This window comes from Athene noctua, chromosome 16, assembly GCF_965140245.1.
Source record: "Athene noctua chromosome 16, bAthNoc1.hap1.1, whole genome shotgun sequence".
NCBI lineage: Eukaryota > Metazoa > Chordata > Aves > Strigiformes > Strigidae > Athene > Athene noctua.
Genome location: NC_134052.1, coordinates 6,045,068 through 6,070,547, shown reverse-complemented (window position 1 = coordinate 6,070,547; position 25,480 = coordinate 6,045,068). Strand labels below are relative to the sequence as shown.

The following is a 25,480-nucleotide window of genomic DNA, read 5'->3' as shown; positions in this document are numbered from 1 at the left end:
AGGCAGTGAAATCCTCCCTCTCCTTCCCAGTTCACAGTAAACTCTGTGCAGTTTTCACAGCCTCCCAGCGCCTGCAGTTTCCCCAAACACGCTTGTACTGGGACAAAGTGAGTGAGTCAACCTGGAGGAGGACCCTTGGGAAGAGCCTTCTCGCAGCGATGGCTCAATACAAGGCTCTCCTTCCTTCCCCGCTTCGCCTGCCCGGCTCCCAGAAAGCAGCTGCGGCTGGCTGAGGCTGAACTTTTTTCTATCTCCTCAAGCCTATAACAACGCCTCAGTAAGGAGGTTTTTAGAGCTGCCAAGATTTCTGAACAGCCTTTGAACCGTCTAGCTTTGTGCTGCCTACCCAGTTACTCAGTTTGAGGACCCACACTCAGATTTTGTCTTAAACCACATCAGACTCCAAGAGCTGCAGGAGGACACGACTTGCACAAAGTATTCTGTAACCTTCCTGAAACAGAGGCATGGGACACGCACCCTACCCTTGGCTCTGGGAGTGCTGGGGGAATCGGTCTAAGTCTCAGTAGAGGTAGGAGCTATGCACATGGTATATTAAGACAGACCCACCGCAGGAGGGTCAGAGCTAGCCATCTGTGTAAGCTCAGGGCTCCCAGCTGGGGGATGCCGCCGTGGCAGACTTGGAGCTACCAAAGCCAGCCTTCTGCAAGAGGCAGGTACTCAGCACCGTACCGCGGGGGACTGCAGCACGGCCAGCCCTTAAAACTAAAAGTTATTTTCTCTGTACTGCAAGCTTCCAGTGCTTGCTTCAAAAAGCAACCCCAGACAGGGATCTCTGCTCCAGCTCATTCATCAAACCCAGCACCCCAATGACCGCAGCCTGCTTCCAGACACAGCCCGGGGCACGACGACAGACCCCCGGGCTCTGGCTGCCCCCAGCTGCCTGCCCGCTCCCGAGCCCTCTGGTTCTCCACACATGGCACTGGACAAACGAGACCAGGCCTCTTACACACAGTGAGGCTGCTGGAGAACTAACTCCAGCCCTTTCACTCTTAACTGTATACTTCTCCATAAAATATATAATATATAGCTCTATAGGACCAATTATAATATATTACAGTGAATATATTATAGGCTAGAAATACTCTCCTCTTTTCCCTACTTCAATCACATTATAAATCCAATTTTGCATACAGATTAATCCTAGAAGTTATTGCCTTGAATTTTTAATTAAAATTCACAGAATAAAGCTTAAATAGTTTTCACAGAGACTCATTATATTAGTGTTTTACATAAAAAGGATAAAAGTTACCAAATGAGAAGAGCAGCCATTTCAGAAACTATAAATAATTCTATTTTTGAAAAAAAAATCAAATCCTAAAAAAGTTACAGGAAAACCATAAATATCTTTACCCTCTACAGTAGCTGCTATAGAACTAGAAGAAACATGTAACACACTGTAGCTAACTGCTTCAGTTCAGAATATGAATCATATAAAACAAACATCTCCAGAGAAATGCCTGGCCAAAGGAAACACAAAGGGATTGAAAAAATAAATCTGAGGAAATTAAAAAAAGTAGATTTTTTTTTATTATTTCAAAACAATTTCTACAAACTTTATATAAACATTAGGTTATTTTCTTTAAAATTTTGTTATAAAAAGATCCTACAAGCAATCGTTAAAAAAGGTAAAGAGACTGAAGGCAAGGAAAGGGTGTCATCATAGCCAAACAAAACTGGCTGTTCTGATTTCATGGACTAATGACCCTTGCCCAGGGCAACAGGAAGAGACAGAAATCTCCTGGGGAAGACATTCCCATAGGCCCTTTATGGCAATCAGGGATTCTGAGCCTCTATGGACCTTTTAGTCCCTGAAAAGGCAACATCATCTGTAGTGTAAGAGATTCATAAATAATTCTCCACAAAAATGCTTCACACATCAATAGCCTGGTGCAAGACATCTATCAGCAAGGTTTATAAAAAAGCCATCTTCTATAGAAGCAGCCAATCTGAGCACAGCACACTGGATGCAAACACATGGTGTTTGCTTCTGTACAGTCTGTTTTCTGTTTATATACCCTCTACGAAACCAAGCAGAGAATTTGGCATCTTTATTCTTTTTACACTAGCTTTAGGAAAATACACTGAGGGTTTTTTTTTTTTTCAGACTCTTTGTATTTCATTGGGCCCTTGTTAGCTGAGCAGGATGGGAAGGGTCACGTAGGAAGTTTGTTTTTTTCTCGAAGTCACTTTGAAATTCAATCCAAAAAGAGCATTTGTTCAGCACATCTCATCTGAGGGCACAGTGTTTCCATACAGTCTGTTTGTCCCTTGATGGGCACAAGGTGCTGCTGAACTTTAAGCATAGAACTCATTTGTAGGGGCTTTCTTGTAGATTGGTTTCTTCCCAAGGTCATAACTGCCTTCATCCTTTTTCTTCATGCGATAGACTAAGAGGAGGATCAGGAAGATGGCAAACAGGAGCCCCACTGCTCCTCCTGCAATGAGAGCTGGGAAGGAAAAGAAGAGCACAGAGTAAGGCTAAACTCCTGGACAACTCCAAACCATCAGCTGCATCTTAAAACCTGGAGCACCAGCCCCAGAACTGCCTCCAGAGTCAGTGCCTGTCACTATACATGCTGGCATTTGCAGCAACACCACATGTTACTGGGAAAGGCCAGAAACTGCTTTCAACCCAACCACAGAATAATCACATGTTCCATGTTAATCAGTTTGTGATAATCTTCCAGTTTAGTGCAAGAAAAAAAGTTAACAAAAACCATCCTCCTTTTGTGGAGACAAAACAAAAAACCCACCCAAAAAAGCCCCACCACAACCCACAAACAGCATCAACTCCAGGAAAATGGTATAGCTCCTATGTGAATGTTTTGTTAACTACTTGTGTGAGCACACTCTGGGGACTCTGTCTTTCAATTAAACAGCAACACCACCTCACACCCCCACCCCCCCTCCCAAAAAACACCCCAACAACCAAAAACCACAAACCCACAGAAAACCACCAATATTTTCCTCTCTCCTCACATCAAGGGTGGCCACAAGACTTCAGTGAAGTTTATCCTTTACTGTGACACCTATTCATTGCATCAGCTTCTCCATTAGGTGGCTTTGCAATTCACTCTTCCAAGTCACTCCTCTGACCAGGAGGACAGCTGCAGATCAGCAGATGTGCCAAGGTTTGTACTCAAGACCATCAGGCCAAGTGCTTGATGAAGCATGCCTTGAGACAGACCTGTCCCACATGTTGAGGGGAAGACAGTCACTTGGGTTTGCTCTAGACAGACGTACTTAAGATTCACAACAGTTGACTAAGTGATCAGATCCCTTAGAGGGGTTCCTGGTTCCTGGCAAGCCTCAGAAAAGGCAGGACTTAGGCAGAGGTTAGAAGGGAAACACCTGCATTTGATATGAAAGCCTATGATGTCACCGATTTATGGCTAGATATGCCTCTTGTTGAGGTACTATCTGGATGCAGAGCAGCTGCCACATGACTTGTGTGGCACTCAAGCCAACAGTCAGCTGGCAGGCTCAAAAACAAGCTGTTTACTACCCCAGCAAGGCAAGCAGTAGGCTCTTCTGCTGTTTAAGGACCAGAAGGCAGAAGTGACCCTGCTACAGGCAGTCACAGAAGTAACGCATCTCTCTCTCATTGCCAGCAGGGAACAGCTCCCCAGAGAAACAGGAAACAATACAAGTCATTTTTATTTACAGTATTAATGATTTATCAGGACAAGGTGGAGTATTACCTGTAAGGACTTCTGTTCTTTCAAAGATGCTGCTGTTGGCTGTGCTTGCCATGGAGATCTTGTTGGACAGGTTCTCTTCAACAGGTACAGCTTTGTCTGGAATGATTTCATTGTCCACCACTGTGTTTTTCTTCTCACCTTCTATCTTTCTCTCAGTATCACCAGGGATATAGTTGTCAGATATCTACAGAATATAGACAAACCACACCCATCAGTAAAGTAGCACCCAGCCTACCTACAATTGAAAGCAGGAGGGTGTGCAGGGAAAAGAAAGTTTGCTTAGTGCATTATGAGTACACTGTTCCTGCTCATGCAGGCAGATTCCTCTTGATGCCATGTCTTGCAGGGGGAAGGCTATTCAGAAAGCTTCACAGACAGACCAGAGTAGCTACATGTTGCTTAAAACATGCAGAGGCAATACCTACCAAAGGAGTATCCATGGTGGTCAGATACATGGCATCTTCAGAGTCTGAGTAGTCTGCAGCAAGGGGGAAAAAAAAAAAAAAAAAATCAAAGTAGAAGAGGACACTAAGTTTTCCTCTTACTACACGTCATTTTTCCAGAACTCAAACACTTCCCGCAATACCAGCAACTGCGGTCAAACCTGGACTCTTGTTTTGTGCTGACTACAATTTCTTCTTATCTACTAGTATTTTCACCACTTCATGGTTTGATTGCACAAGCCCATGAGATGTAATCTTAAAACCAACACCCCTCACATGGAAGGGGTCTTCAGTGGGATCCACTAGTCCCTGCTTACAGATCCTCAGGAGCTGCCCCGCAGAGCGGGTCTGCTACAGCTTGCTAAACTAATGCCAACGGAGGGCAGTGCTCTCACCACCCATCCCTAAAGGATAGTTCACCAACCCTCTAGTTACCAGATCTGCCCAAACATGTCAGGCACCGATTTCAGCACTTGTTCTTTCCTTTTAGAGAACAAATGTTCCCATAAAGGGGACATGGAACTACAGAAACTGGTTTGGGCAGGGAGCTTTGCATGTCACAAGAGTTCAACAGAACACCAAGTTAGTCCTTTACCTTGTTTGGCCTTAGCTGAGACACTAACTTTAAGCCTTTTAACATTGTCTCAGCAACAGATTTTTCGTTTTTAATTATTATTTTTAAGTTTCTCAGTTCTTTGGAGTTCAACAGGAAAGAGATCCAGCCAGTGCAATGCCTTTTCACTTGCAGTAAGACAAGCTTGGCTGGACTCCATCTGTCCTTCCAAGTGATTCAACATCACAGTACAACCACTTTCACTGTTCTTATCTGTGAGTGACTACGATTCACACTAATTTCTCATCTACACCTGACACTGCAGTTCCCCCTGGAGCTCTGGCTGTGCACTTAGCCCATCACTCCTGGGCTGGTGCTGGAAGAAATTTCACAGCATCAACCGAGGGAGATCCATTTCTCCCCCTCCCCACTTACCTCCAGACCCAGATGCATCATCTATATCTAACCCATCAGAAGTAACATGAGGCCTAAATTCACCAATGTCTTCATCATCTGGCAAGTCTCCAGAGGCAGGGTAGTCAAGCCATCGGGCGTCCATCGTCTCAGTTTCTCTCACCTGTAAATGGGGGTGGAGAAGCATTAAGTATCAGGCAACTCCTCAAAAACATTTCATAAAAGGTCAGGAGTTCAGAGCCTGTGGTCAGCACATTGCTTCCATCAGAAGAATATTAAATGCTGAACTTCCTCTCTACCAAAAGCATTATCTTCATCAGCCTGGAAATAGCTGAATTCCCCTAGAATTTCTCAGAACAGAAGTGAGCCAGCCTGGGAGGGGAATTTCCTGAGGGCTACAGATTCAGGTTTACTTGAACCCACAGGGTAAAAATAACACCACAGGATCTTAGTCAGGGGTTTGTAGCAAAAGCATTCAGAAAAAGAAATACCTTCAGTCTGTGATAAGGGGGGATTTGGAAGGACTTGCTGTTCCCAGAGAAAAAGCGTAGCACCTGTAGCTCAGTTTTTAGCACAGCACCAACGCCTCACGCCAAGGCAATTTGTTGCCACTTGTATTGAGAACAAACCTATTTTATCACCCAAGGGTGAAAAACTGGCATGTCAGTTCAGCTGAACTGCAGTGCAATATAGCTTGATGTTCAAGAGCACTTGCTATCGGTAATGACTTGCTTGAAGGAAGAGCTTCCCCTGCCTCACCTCTTTAAACACACGTACACAAACAAGTCAGTAAAATGAAGTCCAGGTTCCTATAGCCAGATGACTGCACTTATAGACACATTAGCAAAATGGCAGAAGAGCCTCCCCGAGAATAAGCTGTTTGGCCACAATGGCAATTTACACACCAGAGCTCGTTTGCACTTGGACCTTCAAGGAGTCACAAGCCCAAACCTCCTGCCCTCACCAAGGTTATGCCATTTTTCCAGAACTATTTCTCCTCATGCCACAGCCCTGGGGCCAGTCACGGTGAGGGTACCACAGGTATGAGCTCTTGGGTTGCTCAACACCAGCCCACAAATTCCAGCAGCTCCAGATGCTTCCACAGCCATGAAGTCATCACATAGTGGGGGATTTGACCCCTTCCCCTATGGCCAGAAGCACAATGTAGATGGATGGGCCCCATAGCCAGGGGCTAAGCTGTCAACATTTTTTTCATGCTGTCCCCACAGCAGTCTTTCTGGAAAGTCTTTCTGAAGATTTATCTACCCAGGAGAGCATTTTTAAAACATCCCTTTACTCCACAGTCTTGCACATCTGAGGGCTCTTCTTGACGTACAGGTTTTCCACAAGCTACACCCTCACAGGGGGTGAAGATCAGAGATTGGTGAGAGCTGGGTGGTACCACCTGAGCCCCAGAACTTGCTGCTTCATCAGGGCAGCAGCGAGAGCCTGGGCAGCTGGGATCAGCCTTTCTGCTCGCCCAGGCAAGGCCCATCCTACAGCCCAGTGGTGACACCAGCTGATGAATTACATCCGCTATTGATCTCAGAAGTGAAGGCCAACAATCAGCCACAAGCCATGTGTCAGCTTCCTCTGCCCACAGCCCTGCTTCCAGACCAGATTTCCCCACCCATTAGCATACTGGTTTTGCCACAAACAAGGCCTTGTGGTCATGACAAGATGTTTCTCATTTTGCATAAGGAACAGTGGCTACTAGATGTGCTTTTCATTAGCTTATTGAGGCATCTTTGGTTTCCCTGGCAACTCTGCTGGAGGATAACCAAACGAACAGCCTAGCATGAAGTGCTGAGGCCAGCTCTCCTGCTAGACCCTGTGTCTCCACTCTGCCCAAGCCTGGCAGTAGGTGATGGGAAGGGGGTTGGGGAGGAAGGCCAGCTGGGATGAAATCCCCTCCCGGCCTGGAACCAGGCATTCCTAACGATATGGATCACTCGCTCCAAGGCAAATTCATTTCAAGATATGTGAAACTCCACCAAAGCCAGACCTGCAATGGAAACTGCTGCCAGCATGCAGTAGCTGTTCCCAGAACAGCTTCTGGCCATTTCATCACAGGGCAGGAAGAGCCCAATTCTGCCTGAGCTAGGGTACCGGGGCTGGGGAGCACATTCGCTGCAGATCCGCGTAACCCGGCTGCTGCGCCAGGGCAGATCAATGCTGGCAAGAGCCCTGTGCCGAGCCACACCCCTGTGCCAGCTCATGCCGTACTTCATTATGAATCATGGCCAGCTAATGTCCTAATGAGGGCAGCTCAAGAAAACCTGCGTTTAAGCCGCCGAGTGGCTGGACAGCAGGCTGGCCTTATCAGATCAGCCCAGCCGTGAGCAAAGCAGTGGCAGCCAGCCACAGTGATTAGTACATACTGTGGAACGCACCAGGTTTAGCTATCAGAAAACCCTATTTAAATCAGGACAGACAGTGTTTACAAGCCAGAGGACATAACAAGGAAATTACTGACTCACAAGCGTAAATAAGATTATATGGGAGCGTTCCCTGAACTCACTCTGCATCATCCTCTTGGGCAAGGACAGGGAAGTTCCTGGAAGCCACGAGAGCTTCTCAGAACCATACGGGAAAACTTTTCTTGGGGACAGCAAGCCTCATTTTACAGATTCATCTGCCAGGGAAGTTAGAGGGCTGCAGGCCATCTCTATACTTGCCCTCCAGGTTTCAAGACATGTTCTCCCAGGGAGCAAGCTCCTACTGGGAGCTGGGGCATGGGCAGCCTGGGAAGAGTTAACACTGGACTGCTCACAGGGCAGGTCTGGAGCAGGCACATTCCTCACATACACACCTTTAAGAGGGCACACAGGCACTTTCACAGAATTAAAAGCAAGGGCTTTAGGCTTCCTAAGTGCCACATAAAGAGCTCCCTGGAGTACTGCCTAAAGAATGCATCCCTTTCCAAGAGGATTCAGTCCTCCCTACAGCTCTACTGCCAGGTGAAGAGGCACCTCGGAAGATGCCTGTGTTTCCTCTCAGCTGGCAGGCTGCAGCCAAGAGGAAAAAGCCAGGAGGCTGCTGCAGGACAATGGGCAGCCCTTGCCAAATCGTCTCTGGCCACATTCAGCTTAACACCTTCTGTAACTGCCAACTGGAGAAGGGCACTAGCACTGCTCGGAGTCTGCTTTCCACCACCTGTTATCCCAGCACTGGAGCCAGGCCAGGGACTTGCTGGGAGAGTTGGACTGGGCGGCTACACAGCCCCACCTCGCCTTGGCAGCTGAAGTCGAGCCCTGCTATTAATATGCTCCTCTCTAGGAGAGGTCTGTATGGAAATCAACCTCTTCTGCAGGGGTCTAGTTCCAGGGTTTCTTCCTCATGTTAAGCAGCTTTATCCCCAGTAAGCACCAAGGGAGATTAACCAAAGAGCTGGGGAGCAGAAGCTTTTCCTGACTGCCAGTGTCAAAAAAAAAAAAAGTTTATTCCCTGCCAGACAACCAGCACGTCAGGCACGTGAACTATGAGCGTCATTCCTGGAAAAGCCGGGCACAGAGGTCTCGTGTTTAAGCCTAAGACAGGCTGCACTGCTGGATGAAGCCAGACACTGTTTGCTCAGTTCAGACACAGGAATCGCACCCCAGGCAGGGGCTTGCAGCCCTGCTGTGCTCCATCCCTGGCCCACCCACTCCACTCCATTTCGTGCTTCTAGGGCCTTCACTTACAGGTCCAGCACACCACTAGCCCCTTCTCAAAGCAAGAACAGTTATTTGAGGCACCAAGCAAAGTTTCTGTCCAATGCGTGTATTTCCCCAGCTGCTGGCTAGTTCTGGGAAATAACAAACCCAGGCAGGTTGCCTGCCCCAGCCCACACATCCTCACCACAGCCTTTGCAAACCCTTTCAAAAAAACCCCAAATGGTGTTTTGGGGCAGAGACAAAGTTTTCCAGACATGGAACTGGCTTTTATGGCTGTCCCTTGTCCCTGCTCAAACACACAGGAGTTCATCAAAAGCTTCTTTGAAGAGTCACAGCCAACAAGCTGTGGAGGGAGTCAGACCTGCAGAGACTTGGGTATCCAAAGCACAGGGAGCTCTTTATCAAGTTTATAACTTTGGCATGGAGACCCAACACTCGTTCCTGTCCCTATGTCTCCCTCCCCAGCACTGTGTACACAAATCTAGGAGTAAACAGGAACAAGGTGAAAGTCAATCTTTCCTAGACAAAAGCACATGGAGCTGGGCCAGCCTGGGAGGTGGCAGAAGAGAGGGAAGAGGTGCAGACATATTAACTCTTTGTAGGCGGCATGAACAGATACAATGAACATCTAGATCATCATAACAAGAACGGGCTCCTGGCCTCACAGCCTGCTTATTAAGAGATCATCCTTGCAAAACCACCAGCCTGGCCCTCGCACTGTCCTGCATCATGAACCAAAGAGCACGAGATCCAAGGGGCCCTTTCCACTGCAAGGATGCAAAACTCTGTAAACCACCAAGCCCAAGACAGGGAATTTCCATACAGTTCACTTCCACCAATCTCTTGCACAAGCACACAAATCAGGAAGGCTTTAAAGCTCACACAGAGCATGCAAAGGAGCAGGGGTTAGGAGCTTGCCTCACCCCCTCGAAGCATGCCAGCCCCCCAAAATCAGGAAAGCAGAGGAGCCACGCAGCGCTGGAAACGGGCCGGCTCAGATCAGTGCAAGTCAGCCAAGTGGAGCTGACCTCCAAAGGAGGGAGGCATGCAGCAAGGTAATAGGCAAAGACAGCCCAGCTCTATCTTCCCATCTTAATAAGCATCAGAAGAAAGTTATTGGAAATGACATGAGCTTCCAGCAGAGGCAGACCCTACCAGACTATTAAGGGAAAGGTCTATATTTCCCTCCTAAATACCCTTTACTTGCTTCCCCTCTCTCCATGCTCCAGCTCTGTGTAGGGAAGAAAAAAAAATTCACTTTTGTCCTGAGAGCAAAGCAAATATCAGTATTTCAATCTATGTCACACCTAACTCCTTCAACACATCATCCACAGTACAGAAAAAAAAAAAAAAAATCCACTTGTGCTAACTCCTTGTGCCCACACTTGGAGGGTACCATTTTACCTCTCATTCCTGGTCAGTCTGTCCCACATAATTCGCAGCACACATGGCCCGCACTGTCCTCTGTGCCAAGGGACAGAAGTTAAGCTGCTCCCATCACATATGTCTACTCAGTTGAATGACAGGCTCACCCCAAGGCTTCCAGACATGGTTAAACTCTACTGTGCCTTTGCTCAACACTTTTCAAGCAGTCCTAGAGCAGGACCACAGGCACAATGGCTTTGGGCAAAGCCAGCTTTGCCCATCTCCTCTGACAGCCACCATACAAGTGCACTCCCATCACAGTGAGCCACAAAGGTAAACCTGTAACACCTCTGAGGACTAAGGGGGAAATCAGAGACAAAAGTACAGACCAGGGCTGGCAAGCAGCTCCTGGCTAGCAGCAGGGGATAGGCTGCATCTTCAGTACCCCAGACCACTTATTGCATGCTATCTCTTTGTGCCTCTTACCAAGGGGGGGGGATTTTTTTTTTTTTAAACTGTGCTCAGTAATACAAGCAAGGAACAGGGTCTTGCTTAGTAAGATAGAGCAAGAGCAACACATAGCCTGATGAACTCTTCGGCTAGTAAAAGTGTCACTCATTCAAGGTGACTTAAGAGAAGCATCCCCAGTCCCTGTCCAACCAGGCATCTGTCTCCCTGCAGCCACATAACCAGTCCCGTGTGCTCACACTCAGCAGCTCACATGCGACGTGGGGGCAGAGGTGCAGCAATGCACACCCAGCACTAACACAGCCTCGGCCTGAGTCACCCCCCACTTGCCCCCACTTCCTGCGTGATTCTTTAAACTGTGTCACCGCAAGCAGCTCTCCTGGGGGCTCATGCAGCAGCGGAGGCGTAATCCCAGTAACAAACTAATCCTGGGCTCTGGAGAGCAACCCGCTATCACCGGTGCCTCTTCTACAGCAGGGATGAATCCTCCCAGGCTCTGCTTGCTCAAAATAGGCTTCCCTACACTTACAAAGTCAAACCTCGGTTACCTTTTAACTTGCATGCGTTTGCTTACACACAGCCTGCTCTCTTCAGACCACACCGTATGCGTGTGCCTTTCAGGCTATGCCTTAGAAGCAAGCAGGAGGAGGACAGAAAGATTACAAAGGAATGAATTCTTGTTTGACTGCTCTTGCCTGATTATCAACCAAGAGCAAAGCCATCAAGATCGAGTCCTTTGCCAGACAGGCACATGCTGGGATCTGTTTACTGCAACGGTGGCAAAATAGCTGCTCTAAATACTCAGTGCCCAGCTCCAGAGACCTACGGAGATGAGCGGGAAGGAGAGGACTGCTTCCCCCCTCCAGCTAGAGATAAAACTCAGCAGGCAGCTGCAGATGGCTGTGTGTCAATCACTTGCCCTGAAGCAAATAAAGATAAGGTTCAGAGGAAAACTGCAGGAGGGAAAAGCAGGAGCTCTCATGTGACTCCAGAGGAAAACAACTGCGATAGAGGTATTTCACACCCCTGAAAGGTTCTCCCGGACACGGGCAGTGATACATACACACCTAGTTCATAAAAAGACTGTATTTTTTATGGTATTTACAAACCTGATCATAGGCATTTTATACACTTCACTGCCCAGGGCTCAGTTCAGAAGTTGAAGAAATTTATTCAAGGTTCAAAAAAATTCACTTTTTCAGGCTCATGACTCACTGAGTTGCCCTACTCTATCTCAGAAGGCTCCTATTGCATCCTTGTCTGGGGAATTAAAAAAAAAAAGATATAAAGGCCCCAGCAAAGCAGCTTTTCCATCAAGGTTCATTTCTCGTGCTAATACTTCAGGCTTGGGATATTTCACATATCATATTTCCCCATCATGCCGGGGAGAGGCCTGCCCTCACTGCCCTCTCCTAGAATACAGCTACACCCCAGTATTTCCCTGGACACGCACACAAACAGAATTTCCAGCAAAAAACATGTGACGTGCATTTTTTGGATCTTTATGCTCCCTCATGCCAGAGTGTTAGCAAAATTAAGCCAGGCAGACACCCAACTTCAAAGGGTGCCTTTCCTAGCTGGCTCACCATGCAGCTAATCTCAGTTTGTTTGTACAGTCAAGATTCCCAACACTGCGCCCTACAAATGCTTCCCTTCCCACAATCCACTTTAATCTAATCAGCAGTAGTAGCCCAAAGATTTAGGTTTAGCCCAGGCAGTAGAGCTCTGCCAGCACAGTTATGCTATTTAAAGTTTTTCTCTGTTGGCAAAGCTACCAGCAAAAAATTGTAGAAGAGGAAGTTATCAGCACAAAAGCTCTCAAGACAACATAGCTGTACCACTCTGCTATCAGGCCATACCCGTGTAAGCATTTATACAAACAAACATTTCAACAGCAGGGATTTTCCCAATTCACTACAGCAGCAGAGGCTGGGCTTTCAGTGCATGTTGGGGGCGTTGGTTTTGGTTTTTAGTAAGAGACATTCCCAACTTGTGCAGAGGTTGCCTTGGCTTGAGCCCAGAAAGCAGCAGACCCAGCATGTGCTATTTGGGATAATGCAGCTGTACTTTAGGAAACCTGTCATTCCCAGGAGCATTTTCCTCTCTCGAAGAGCTCCAGACTCCCATCCAGGCTTCCTCCCCTCTCCAAGCAGGGAGTGAACAGCTGGCAGCAGTTTTTGCCCCATCTCTGACCACATCTCTGCACCCACACTGTCACAGCCAGGAGCAGGGGGACCCAGATACTGGTTTGGTCACTCCTTCCTTGGCTCTGCAGAGCCTGCACTCAGCCAGTCGTTTAGTAACCAATGCGCAGGACCAGGTCCTCGTACTCAGCCTTGGGAAATTCAGAAGTAGCGCTAAGAACAGCCCTCACATAAACAGTCTCCTGCAAGATCGTGGCTTCAGAGTCTGCTCTGCTGCATGCTGTGGATTTGTAATAAATATTTATCTTGCTGGGGAACAAAGTCTTCCAAGCAAAAGCTCCTAACATCAGTAAGGACTGTATTTCCAATTGGGGAAGAGTAGAAGTTTCTCTGTTTTTAAGGGGGGACACTAGCCCACAAAAGAAGCTTCTGCCACCCTCCCAGCACCACACTGGCCAGGATCCGTCCCTCCACCTACAAGTCCGAGTCCTCTCCAGGCCAGCACAGCAGCACCCCATCACACCAGGCACCCTCCTCTCAGCCATGCTCTTCTCAAACGCCTCACCTTATGCACTGAGACTTCTGGCTACTGTACCATGCAAGCCATTTCAGTTGCAAGTCCAAGGCTGGCATTTTCACAGTCATTAATGAACATTAAAATTTCTTTTTATTGCTGTAGTTTGACTGTAATGGCAGTTCAAGGGCAGAAGGCAGGGATAGCCTCACAGCAATGTAAATGGGGCAAGGCCACATCACTTTCTATTCAAGTTTTACAGCAGACAGCAGCACAGTTTTAGTTGGACTGTGCTGGAGACACCTTTTCCCCTGAGAGCAACATCGGAAGAGAGAAATCCTTCCCACGGCAGGCTTTGCTTTCCCTCACAGAACACAATTTGTTTAAGCAAGAAGAAACCTTATTTTTGCTTGACATCACACTAGCTGCTTGGGTAACAGTGCTACAGGTCTCCCAGTCTCCTTCCCACCCAAGAAGTGTCTTTCTGAGATTTTAATTAACTGCTTTGATTTTTAAGCTATCCCAATAATTTGTCTAACAACTTGGCATTTTATAAGCAGTCTCAGCCTCAAAGGATTTAAGGATAAAATTGATAAGAGTGTATACTTCCAGCAAAAATAAGACTTCTACAAGTGTATTTTAAGTCAGCCAACCTTTAGAAATTGAGAGGGACACAGCTATATCTTGCGTGTTTTCTCCTCCTACGCTGACATTTTCTCCAAATTCAAAATTAAGTATTTAACCCCGTCTTTTGAGACTTTCCACTCCTTTAGCTTGCTTTGAATGCCCTCAGTCATTTCAGACAATACTGCTGCTTTCCTCTCTCCCTCATATAACTCTCATTTCCAACTGTATCTGTCTGAAAACACAGCAACCACAGAGCTGCCAGAGCAAGCTAGTGGCTGCTCAAGTCAAGGCCATTTTCTGATCTACTTTTGCCAACACCAACTCAGCTACTGGCAGCAGCCATATGTCAGAGCCTAATAGCTTTTTTGCCCACCATAGGCATAACCCAAAGTAGATTAGAAGAGAGGCAGCAGCGAAAGTGCCTCTGCCAAGCAGCACTAGTTTTGCTTGTCACCCCTTTTCTAACCCCGTAAGAAGAGATCCCCTCTGTGCTGCAGTGCCTCGGAAGTCCAAGTCACTGCTTTGGGTAAGGGGCCAGGGCCGTTACTCAGAGAGTGACAGCAGAGCTGTGAGGCCAGGCAAGTGCCAGAAACCCTGAGTCAGAGCATGGCTGCTGCGAGTCAGGGCTGACAGATACACAGCAGAGCTGGTCAGAGGCAGCAACATTTACTGGACAACTTCAGGTACGTGCTTAAAGACAAAAAAACAGAAGTGTGAACTAACATAGGAGTGCAGCCCTAATAGTTCATTAACGTAGGGGCTTTTGTAGGATCTTTTATAGACCCTCGGTGCAGTAGGTTATTACAAGTTAAACTCTGTAACTAAGCTGCCCTGACTATTCACAGCCACCAAGCCCAGTTTCATCACAAGAGCTTCATTCTAGTGCAAGTCATTTGAATCCTTAATCTAAAGCATTTGCATTCCACCGCGTCTCAAACAAACAGCCACACATGCTCCATGACAGCAGCCTGGAGGTCAGGCGTGCGCAGGGTTTGTCCCCACTGGTTTTGTAGTGCTTCAACTGCATTATCGTCTAGTTTGAGGCAGCAAAAGCAGCACAGCCCTACTGTTGTTACAGGGCATAAAAGGAACAAGCTGTACTGAATGGAGAGGAAGAATGCAGCTGCAAAGATCTAAGAGCAGGCTGAAGAGGATAAATGTTAACTCAAGAGCAAGGAAGCGTTTTGAAGGATGGACGCTCTGTTTTGTCTAGCCGAAGTGATAGCTGGGGATTTCTGCTGGATCAGCAAGCCACAATAACTTAATCGAGTAATCTTACATGTCAACTTAAGTCATTTACATTGCAGACCACAGAACCACAGTTATCATGCCTCCCTTCTTGGTATGGTTACAATTAGTGATTTTTTTTTTAAAAAAAAAACCACGTTAGTCTTAAAGACAAACTCCATCGACCTGTCCATCTAAGGGAGAACAACTTCACATGCACAAAATGCAACACAACCTAGTCTTAACTTACAGCCAAAGTGGATTCAGGCAGCCAGCACGTTTTCAACAGAGCATTTACCAACACCAGGAGTCAGAAGGGAGGGAAAAGTAGCTTCAAGAGTTGTGCTGAAGTCTGCATGACGAGCAGCCAGCCAGAATGCCCCGTCTCCATCATCACTCAAAGTCAAATTAGCAGCTTCCAGCTTGTGGTGGAAGTGGGACACAAGCTTATCAGAAAACAGTAAGCCACCACAAGAAAATCATAGCCAGGTCACATTAGGCTCCACTTACGGCATTTTAAGAGCAGCAAATGGCCTCCCCACCCCAACCATTCAAACAGCTCAAGGCAATAGTAAAGCCATTAATGGAGGCTTGGAGGGGAGGGGAAGAGGGGAAGAGCATAAGGAAACATTTTCACTGTTGTTGGACTGGATACAAGCCTTTGCTGGACCTCCAAGTGCCAAGGCTTTGGGCGACAACTGAAGGGGCAGGAAAGAGAGCAATCGCCTTGGCTAACAGCCTGAACTTCCTAGAGTGAATGAGTCTCTGTGTATCCTGAGTCTGAAAAATACCAAGTTCAGCCCCAATCTGCCTCTTGCATAAGCTGTTTGGAAAACTGAACCACAAGAAAGTGCTCTCCAGCATAAGAAGGACAGATGAGAACTGGGCAGCAGCGCTGTTTCCCTGGCTGTGCCCCAAGCACTGGGGGGGTGACTGCTCCCAGTACCTCCACGTCCAGTACGGACAAGGTGCTGGGCTACAGTGGGACTGTGCACCCCTGAACTCCCACCCCAGGATTTGTGCATGGGGTTCAACAAGGTACAAGGTGCTATAGAGGCTATTTCTTACACGTTGCAGGCACTTCATCCCAACAACCAGCTCTAGGTTTGGCTACCAGAAGTCAGGGGCTCCTTCCCTTCAGGACTAAGGGAAATCGTCTTAGATACTGTAATTTTGCTGCTCTGTGTTTTAGGGAGTCTGCAGCAAAGCAAGGATTTGCTCTACATGTTCAGCTGCCCTGTGAGTTTGCCAAGTCAGAAGGTAAAATAAAACGTGCAGATAGCAATGTCTTGATTTGATTGGGAGGGACAGATGAGAAACTGGGCAAAGAGCAGAAAGAACAGGCCTCGGGGATCAATGGCAGCAGGACAAGCCAAACCGGTTTTAACATTAATAATGCTGCACTACTTTCCAAACACAGCTATCATCAACAAGACACCAGCTTTGCCAATCAGGAGGCCTCCAAGCATGATTGCTTTAAACCAGCAAACAGAGCTCACAAACAGCACGAAGCCTCCCCCCTCTCCCCGAGCCAGCAGCTTCTGGGTTGGATTTCTGCTTCTCTACACTGCTAGGGACGCACAAACGGTGTGGTGCTGCAAGGAGACTTTTTCTGCATACTTCAAGGCAGAAAAGTAGGACAGCTGCAACAAGCTTGCAGCCCATTAGCACTACTAGGGCCCTGCTGATCAGGGCTCTCGGAGCCCTCTTGCAGCTCAAACATCGGAGCAGCCCAAACCTGCAGCAGGCAGACCCCTCTGCGGCAGGGGAGCGCCCCTTGCTTCCCTCCTGTGCTGCCAGGGGCACTTTTAGATGCTAAAAGCACAAGGAGAGCCCAACAATGCTACTCTGCCCAAGCAAGGCAGACATCAAGTCCTTTGTCAACTCCACCGATCCCAGTGTCTTGGCTGCACTGGTGGTTTTCTGCCCAGCCCCAGCTGCAGGCCCCTAAAGCAGCTTCTGCAGAACTCCACCCTTGCACAGCACAAGCAGAGGGGAGCACCCTGCCCACTCCACCTTGGCATTCTAAAGTGCCCAACCAGAGAGGGCCAGGGACCACGGGGAGACTTCAGGCTTCAGCTCCAGCCCCCCCGCCCCGGAAACCAGACGATGCTCTGGCACAAAGCTGCTGTAACACAACCCACCCACAGCCTAAGCACCAACGTCACACTTCGGCACTGCAGTAAAATTCCCCACCCTCTTACACATCCAAGATTGCTTCACACAGAGAAATCCCATCTACACCAGAGATCCACACAAGGGGAAAGGAGCCAAGGCATTTTTGTTTGTACAGGCTTGGGGAAATATTCAAGCACCAAATCACTCTCAAAACCCATGTTCTTACATAAGCACAAGAAATACAATCCCCGTCTTGTTAAGAAACAGCTACCTGTCTTCACCCTGCCTGCACAGAAAAACCAAGAGCCACATGCTGTGCAGCCCTGCACGTTTTGGCAGTGCTATTACCAAAAAAATAATATAGGAACTTTCCCAAACAGTGTGTCATCCTCATCTCCTCCCCAGCAGCCTGTAACCCAAACAATTTGTTTGGATAAGGCTTTATAGCAGGCCAGTGTTACTTCTCAAGCACACACTCCATCTTAGGTAGCTTAAAAGATACAGACAAATACTCCATCCAAGTTCTATATAAGGATTTACAGAATACATCCGTGCAAAATTTGTTGTCTTTGCAGAAATCCAATGCTTGCAGACCACTCAGTTCCCCAGGGTCACCAAGTCGCATTTCATACCAAACATGGTCAATGCAACTTCCAGATGCTGTCTGCCCCAAAGGTTTGCCCTACTAGTTTTGGCCAGCTCTCAAACGAGCAATTCACATGCTTAGTAGCAGGGATAAAGACACCAGATTAGAGTAAAGTGGATTTGGGCTGGTTTTAGCAGAGAGTAGCTGACAATTGCTACAGATGCTCTCTGTGGGAGTTTCCTACTCTACAACCAGCAACCCCCCAACTCCGTGTCCCTATTATAGAGCAACTGAGCAGCAGAGCATTATCAGTTCCGATCTGCCCACCCAGCCTTCAGTCCAGAGCCAAGCATGGACAATTAAACCTAGTTTTGAGAACCCCTGATCTCTTGCAGTTACCTTAATTTCAGCTGCTTTCAGACTAGCAGAGGAATCTGCCATGACTGCACTATCGGAAAACTGGGTACACACACACAAAACCAAACAAAACAGCAGGGAAGGCAGAAGCCCAAAATCTCTGCTTCACCATGAAGATCCCACATGTGCCCTGCCTGAAGCATCCAAACCGTTTCACCTCACCATATATTTTAAGAGGCTCTTAAACCCTCCGTGGCAATGCATCACTTTTCACTCCCATGTGGCAGTGAGGAAGGTTTGATACACACAGAAAGACAGCGACACAACCAAACTCAGGTAAGAGTGGGAAGCCAGCGCTGCACGTATCGGACCCATCACACGTTCACAATAAAATTGAGGTTAAATTACTTCAGTCCAGGGCCAGCAGTTAGAGATCAAAGCTGTAATGGAGAGCAGGCCATTTCTATCACGTACTCCTGTACCGCTCTGATTTCCCCAGCCCTGATTACAGAAGATCAAGACGAGGAAGAAGAATCAAGAAAAGAAGCAAGACACACACCCCCCCCCCCCTCACCAGGGCATGGGGCTGGCAGGGACAGGCGAGCGGCGGCACTAGCCGCCGGGCAGGCAGGGACGGGGCGACAGGTCTACGCGGGCACGGCCGGGCCAGGACACCGCTGCCTTGGCATCAAGGAGGCAGCGCCACAGCCAGGAAGGCGCAAGGGAACCGGAGGGAAGAGGGGGAACGGCCCCGTTGCCATTAACCCGTTTTGCCCCCCCTTCCCCGGAGAGGGGCAATGGCCGGGGGCAGATCCGGGGGCAGCACTGGCTCTCAGGCTACCGGCGAGCGGCCGAGACCCGCGGCCCGGCGGGGAGCAGCCGGGTCACCCACCCCCCGGCACCGGGAGCGTCCGTCCCCCTCGGGGCGCGCCGGTGGGGGGACACCCTCCGCTCCGCTCCCGCAGGGCGCGGCGGGACTCACCGACTCGGCGGCGGCGGCTCGCAGGAGGAGACCGAGCAGCAGGGCGGCGCGGAGCGCCGGCGGGACGCGGGGCAGCGGCATGGCTCGGCGGGACGCGGTACGGCTGAACGGGCTGGGGGCGCCTCCCGCCGCCGCCGCGCTTATAGGGACGGCGCAGCCCCGCGGGGGCGGAGCGCCGGTGCCGCCCGCCCCCGGGAATGCCCGCGGCCCGCCCCGCAGGCCCGGCACGGCGGCGGGGCGCCGGGGGCTGCCCCGCACCGGCACGGGCAGCTCCGGGCCCATTCCCGAAGCGGTTCAGCCCCGCTGCGAAGCCCGGGCCCGGCTGGGGCTGTGCGGGGCCTGCGGTGGTGGGGATGTGCCCTCTGAGAGCCGGCGGGGCAGGGGGCACCCACTGCTGGGGAGGGGGAGAAAGGGGGGGAAAAGAAGGGGGGGGGAAAGAAGGGGGAAAAGGGGGAAGGTAAGGGAAAAGGGGGAAGGTAAGGGAAAAGGGGGAAGGTAAGGGAAAAGGGGGGGGGAAAGGGAAAAGGGGGGGGGAAAGGGAAAAGGGGGGGGGAAAGGGAAAAGGGGGGGGGAAAGGGAAAAGGGGGGGGGAAAGGGAAAAGGGGGGGGGAAAGGGAAAAGGGGGGGGGAAAGGGAAAAGGGGGGGGGAAAGGGAAAAGGGGGGGGGAAAGGGAAAAGGGGGGGGGAAAGGGAAAAGGGGGGGGGAAAGGGAAAAGGGGGAAGGTAAGGGAAAAGGGGGAAGGTAAGGGAAAAGGGGGAAGGTAAGGGAAAAGGGGGAAGGTAAGGGAAAAGGGGGAAGGTAAGGGAAAAGGGGGGGAAAGGGAAAAGGGGGGGAAAGGGAAAAGGGGGAAGGTAAGGGAAAAGGGGGAAGGTAAGGGAAAAGGGGGGGAAAGGGAAAAGGGGGGGAAAGGGAAAAGGGGGGGAAAGGGAAAAGGGGGGGAAAGGGAGGGAGAAGAGAAAGGGAAAGTGGGCGGGAAGCGGGCACACAGCATCCGCTTTTGCAGCATTCCACAAGTGACAGTCTGACATTTACAGAAAACCGAGAAGGGCTCTGCGACTCGCAGCATGTCATCACTGTGGTTATCAGGCAGGGTGTTGCATCACAGTTCTTGTTGAAGGTGGAAAGCGAAACTGCTCCGTCTGTTTTCTCTGTAAGTGGCAAGTGCAAAAAACCCACACAGATAAAGAAGGGAAAAAACCCGAAGGCACAGTTTAACTATTTCAATTTTGGTTCCTTCATTAACAATTTTGCCTGACCATGAGAATTTCCTTGAAAGCTCTCATTTCAGCCCCTTAACAACCTGAGGTGCACCTGAACTACCATACCAGTATGCCCTCTGTGTCAGTCCTTCATTCATGTCACAGTCACATCAGTTTGCACTTGGGCTCTAGTTTGTAGAGAATAAAATATTTTTTTAACAGGGAAGCAATGCACAGACTACAAAGCACGTGTGCTGGGATCCCATCTGCCAGGTACGGATACAAACTCTGCCAGATCTGGTTCTCAGCCCACTCCAGCACTACAAAGTTACCCCAAGAGAACTTGTGGCCTTCCCCCTGTCCCACCTTTAGCATGCTAACCCTCAAACCAAAGATCCCTAAGGTGAAGCAGCCTTCCCAACTGCCCATTCCTTTGGGAATAAATAGGTACAGAGGGTGCGAGCTGAGGTCAAGAGGTCTCCTCAATGTTTTTAGGACTGTGCCTGCACACATGACCGCTGGCATCATATGAAGTAACAAGGAGCGCTGCTCAGAGTTTAAAAAAAATGAAGATCTGAAGACAGCATATGTCCAGGTAAGGGTAGGAACCAGTGGTGGAGTTTCCTGTAGCACATGACCCTCTGTGCTCAGGACAGTGATGTATCACTAATCCTCTAGTTCACCTCAAGTATCCAAGGATGTGAAGGAGGGATCTGCACTGTGGGATGGGTTACTACCCTTCCTCATTATCCTCGCTTCATCATACAGAGGAGCTGATGAAAGTCACTCCTGGTGCAGCCAGCGAGCCCAGCTCCAGTGAGTCTCCAGCTCTGGACATCCAGCAGAGGCAGGCACCAGAAGATGGAGAGGAACAAGAGCACAGGGGCTGGGTTGAATTTGCAAAGACTGGTCCGTACCATGACAACATCTGCCAGCCAGGAGACAGCCTCAGTGGCACAAGGTGGCCAGAAGCACTCCAGTCCTCTCTAACCATCTAAATGGCATCTATATTAGTGTGCGTGTGGCCACGACCCCTCTACACCTTCCTTCCAGGCAAAACAGCCACCACAAGGATGCTTGCAAAGCCAGCTGTCTGTAATGCGGCTACAAACACCGCTAACCTGCTTGCTAACTTCCTCTTGCAACAAGCACAACACACCATACTCCTCCTGGTTGTCATACCCCTCAACACCCTTCCCCCTCCACCAAAAAGTCACCATTTTCCTTCCTGGGGAAGTTCTGCTTTGATAGAATGGAGAGGAGCCAGTCTGCCTACCTAGCCCAGGGACCACACACATTGTCCATCAGTCACACCTGCACACACAGTCCTTCAAGCAAACTGATAAAACTCTTGGGCTTCTGGAAAGAGAAGAGATAATTAAACTCAGCCCTAATGTATTTTCCAACCTTGAGAACAAAGCAACTATATTGCAAGAGAATTCATGTGAAAGGAAATGAAGCCACAAACTTGTAATATGGTTCTGTTACCCATGACACAGAATAGCCTGCTTCCTTTTGCACTTCAAGTATCTCCTCTCAAAATGATGACATTCTTCTCTCTCTGGAATGATACAGAAAAGTTGTGGGTATATGACACTCACTGAGAACGATAGGACAAATGGGCCCAGAGAGAAAAAAAAGCACAATTGAAATGTACTTCCTGAAACCTCACTACAAGTGAGAGAAGCAGAAGAAAAATATGTGTTGAGCCACACGTTTGTTCTGGGTGATGAATTCTCACAGTCAAGGTGTGTCAGTTCCCTTCTCCATTTAAAAACTGCAGTTGGCAGAGAAATGATATGAGCTGGCCACCATTGTTCCTAACCCAGTGTTCAACAGTGAACAGTTACCTAACTCTTGCACTGAAAATAAAAATAAACACCTGCCAGTTCCCAATACACAACACAAACATGCTGGAAGTGGGAGTGTCCAAATACAATGCACTTGGAGGGTGAAGGGAATCACATTTTTACATGACACATCAAGAAATGTCTAGATAATCTTGAGAAGGCCACACACAGAGCCCTTTAGACAATTCTAGATCGTAAATGCTACTGCCGTGACCAGAAAAAGAGATTATCCGCCAAGCTCAGCACAGTTCCTACAGGTAGATTTTAAAATTAATTTAGAGCAGGATTCTCAAGCACAAAAAAACTTAAGTAGAGTTTTAAAAAATCTCAGTTCCCAAAGTCTGTTTGTTACATGGAGCTCTTTGGAAAAAAAGACCTGCACACTGAGAGGGTAAGGGAAGAGGAGCAACTGAAAACTCTCATCCCACATTTTGAACTACTTAATGCCAGGTTATTCTGGAAAAGTATAATCTTGGCCTTTCTGTCCCTTTAGCAAAGGCCACCTTAGCACAAACCCTACTTGCCTACTTGCAAGAGGCAAACAGACCCCAACAAAGATCAGTTCAAATAGCACTGCCCTCTGTACACCAGATCGTAAAATATGGATCACTTAAATAAACAGCTTCATGTTTTAGGCAATGATTCCTGAAGAGGAAAAACAATACCATCCTATACAGATATTTCTTATGGAAAGAACCCCTGGATACACAGGGCATTCTTTTTCCATACACCTGATAAAGCGGAGACCACAACAGTTGCATGTGATCTGGGCACATTCTTAGGGCATCTTCTATGTCCTGGGCATATTGCCAGTTTTTCTTCCACCTGCTGCTCTTCACGACATGCAGGTGTCACGCACAGAACAGTCAGTCGGTTAAAAAAGGACATTCTAACCAGAAGTCAGGCGAGCAACATGTACTATGACACCCTAGAAAGCTTGATCTCTGTGTTTCAACATCCCTTTCCCCTTTAACACATCTTTCCTTCACAGCTGTCTCTGCTTTTCGTTTGAAGTAGAGGAAGAAAAGGAAAATTGAGAATGTTGCTTAATTCTCCAATAACATTTGCTTTCCAGGTCTACTTTAAATCCTTCCCACAAAGCAGGAGTGTGGGGCGAGGCTCCCTGTGGGGAGAAAACCCTCTCTTTCAGGAGAAGGACACAGTCCCCAAAGCTAGAGCAGCCTGGAGAGGAGGGAGAGTAGAATTCAGGAGCACAGACGAACAGACATGACCATGCAACATGCTGTTGCAAAGTCAGCCAGGAAATTAATTCACAAACCGGACTGCAGCTGATGTCTTTGTGCCACAGCACTTCACTGTGTCCATCCTGCTATGCTGCCTGCCCAAGGCCAGACAGAGCCTCAGCTCACACATCTGACACAACTGGTGCCATGCTGATGCCTTCAATTATGGGGCAGCAACCAAGCAGGGAGGAGTCTCAAATTCAGAAGGAATTCAAGTCGGCACCTCCCAAAACACCAGCTCATATCTTGTGATCCCAAGGACTATTGAATAAATCAGAAATATTGTTGCTGATGACTTTGGCTTTGGAAAGACACCCAGCAATTATACCGACAGTCCGACCTTACACTAGCTTGGAGTTTTAGTCAGCCTTGACTAAAGAACCAAAATTTTTGCTGGCAGAGGAAAGTCAGTCCTACAAAGCTTGAACAGGAAAGAGGGAAGTGAAAATTAATATCTAAGCTGGGGCTTGCATGTCTCTGAGAGCTAAGTACAGTAGATTTCAGGAAAGGAAACCGATTTCTACCAAGAGTTAAGAGAGGAAGTGTTGAGTCTCGCAATTTATGCTCAGCAATGTGCTGGCAGCAGACAGCCCTGACAGGGCTGGGATTTTCCCATGTTCATTTATGCACTAAGGCTGGTAAGATTCTGCAAAGGTAAATTCTCCAAAGACCCAAGTCAGAACTTAGCAGCAGTGGCCCACAATCCTTTCTAGGAGCAGCAGGCCCAGGAACAGGGAGGAGAATGTGTCAAACCTGCCTCAGCACACTGACATCCACAGAACGAGGAAGGGAAAACATGCAACATAGGGAACTTCCCATATGGGGACATGGAAAAAACATCATGAGAGAATGTCAGAGAATGTCTGAGTCAGAGAATGTCAGAGAATGTCTGAGTTCCCATAGCCAGAATATTCCACACCCATGACCGACATGAGTCTACCACCTCCCATAAAAGCTGAGGTCCCCTTTTGTCCTCCTCCTCTCTTTTCTACGTGACGAGAGCTCTGTCGCAACTCCCCCGTCCACCAGGGCAGCCCGGGGGTGCCTCCTCTCCTTCTTCCAGCAGAGAACTTATCTCCAAAATGCTGTGTCATCCTACGTGGCCTTGGGGATTTTAGTATTCAGATAGTGACAATTCCCTGAAGCCATGCAAGCAGGACAACTTATTGAAGCCACTAAATGAGCTCCAACAGCCAAGAGCAGATCACAGAAGAGGTACGCCTGAGCATGAGGGATCTGGCACCTCACCACTTCATGAGGCATAAAAAGAAACAACCACATATTAGAAGAAACCTCTCAAAAGAAGCCAAGCCCTACACATAACCAGCCCTGTAATGGAAAGGTGCTGCCAGGGCACACTAGGGCTCAAAACAACATCTCGGTGCCCTATGGCCTAAAGCTAAAATGAGGACAGCTGGGCAGCAGCTACCAACAGTCTTGGCACCTACGGGAGTTGGCCTAGCGATGAAAGGCAATATCCCATGACAATCATTTCTTGCATGTTCGGTATCTGTGTCTTTTTAGCAAGGGCCGCTCAGCCAAATTATTGAATGCACTGAAACAAACCCAGATGGGCACCGTGCAGAGGGGGAAAGCCCAGAGCACACCAGCATGAGAAAGAGCCGGGTGCTGGTCGCCGGGCAGACAACGCAGAGCCAAAACCCGCTGCCGACAAACTTCTCCCGTATAACAAATCAAACAGATGCTGCGGCCTCCCGGGAAGGCCGCTTCCCCGCCGCGGGCCGCCCGGTCTGCGCTCCAGGTGCTGAAGGGCAATACCACGGCCAGAGCGCTCCCGGCACGGCTGGCCAGGCACCACCCCCGGCCCCGCGAACCGGCGGGCTCAGGTCCCCGGGCGCTTACCTGCCGTGCAGCGGGGGCGGAAGGCAGCGGCACCCCCCGCCTTGGTGACCCCCGGCCGCGGGGCCCGGGCCCCCCATGTCGCGGCCGGGGTCAGAGGGCGGGGGTCGGGGTCAGGGGTCAGCGCCGCGGTCCCGGGAGGCAGCGCCG

General features: G+C 49.0%; 1 protein-coding gene across 2 annotated transcripts; it reads right to left on the bottom strand.

The window, feature by feature from the left end:
* Positions 1-1,530: 1,530 nt before the first annotated feature.
* On the bottom strand, positions 1,531-25,437 carry SDC4 (syndecan 4). 2 transcript variants are annotated; one of them, XM_074920285.1, is made up of 5 exons: positions 25,334-25,437; positions 5,154-5,295; positions 4,148-4,200; positions 3,723-3,906; positions 1,531-2,468 (listed from the first exon to the last, which is right to left on the bottom strand). In XM_074920285.1, exons 2-5 carry the CDS (start codon positions 5,275-5,277, stop codon positions 2,317-2,319), a joined length of 513 nt encoding a protein of 170 aa, XP_074776386.1. In that variant the 5' UTR covers positions 5,278-5,295; positions 25,334-25,437; the 3' UTR covers positions 1,531-2,316. The 2 variants fall into 2 exon arrangements, with proteins under 2 accessions (XP_074776386.1, XP_074776385.1); XM_074920284.1 differs by lacking the exon at positions 25,334-25,437 and adding an exon at positions 19,177-19,314.
* Between the last annotated feature and the right edge of the window lie 43 nt (positions 25,438-25,480).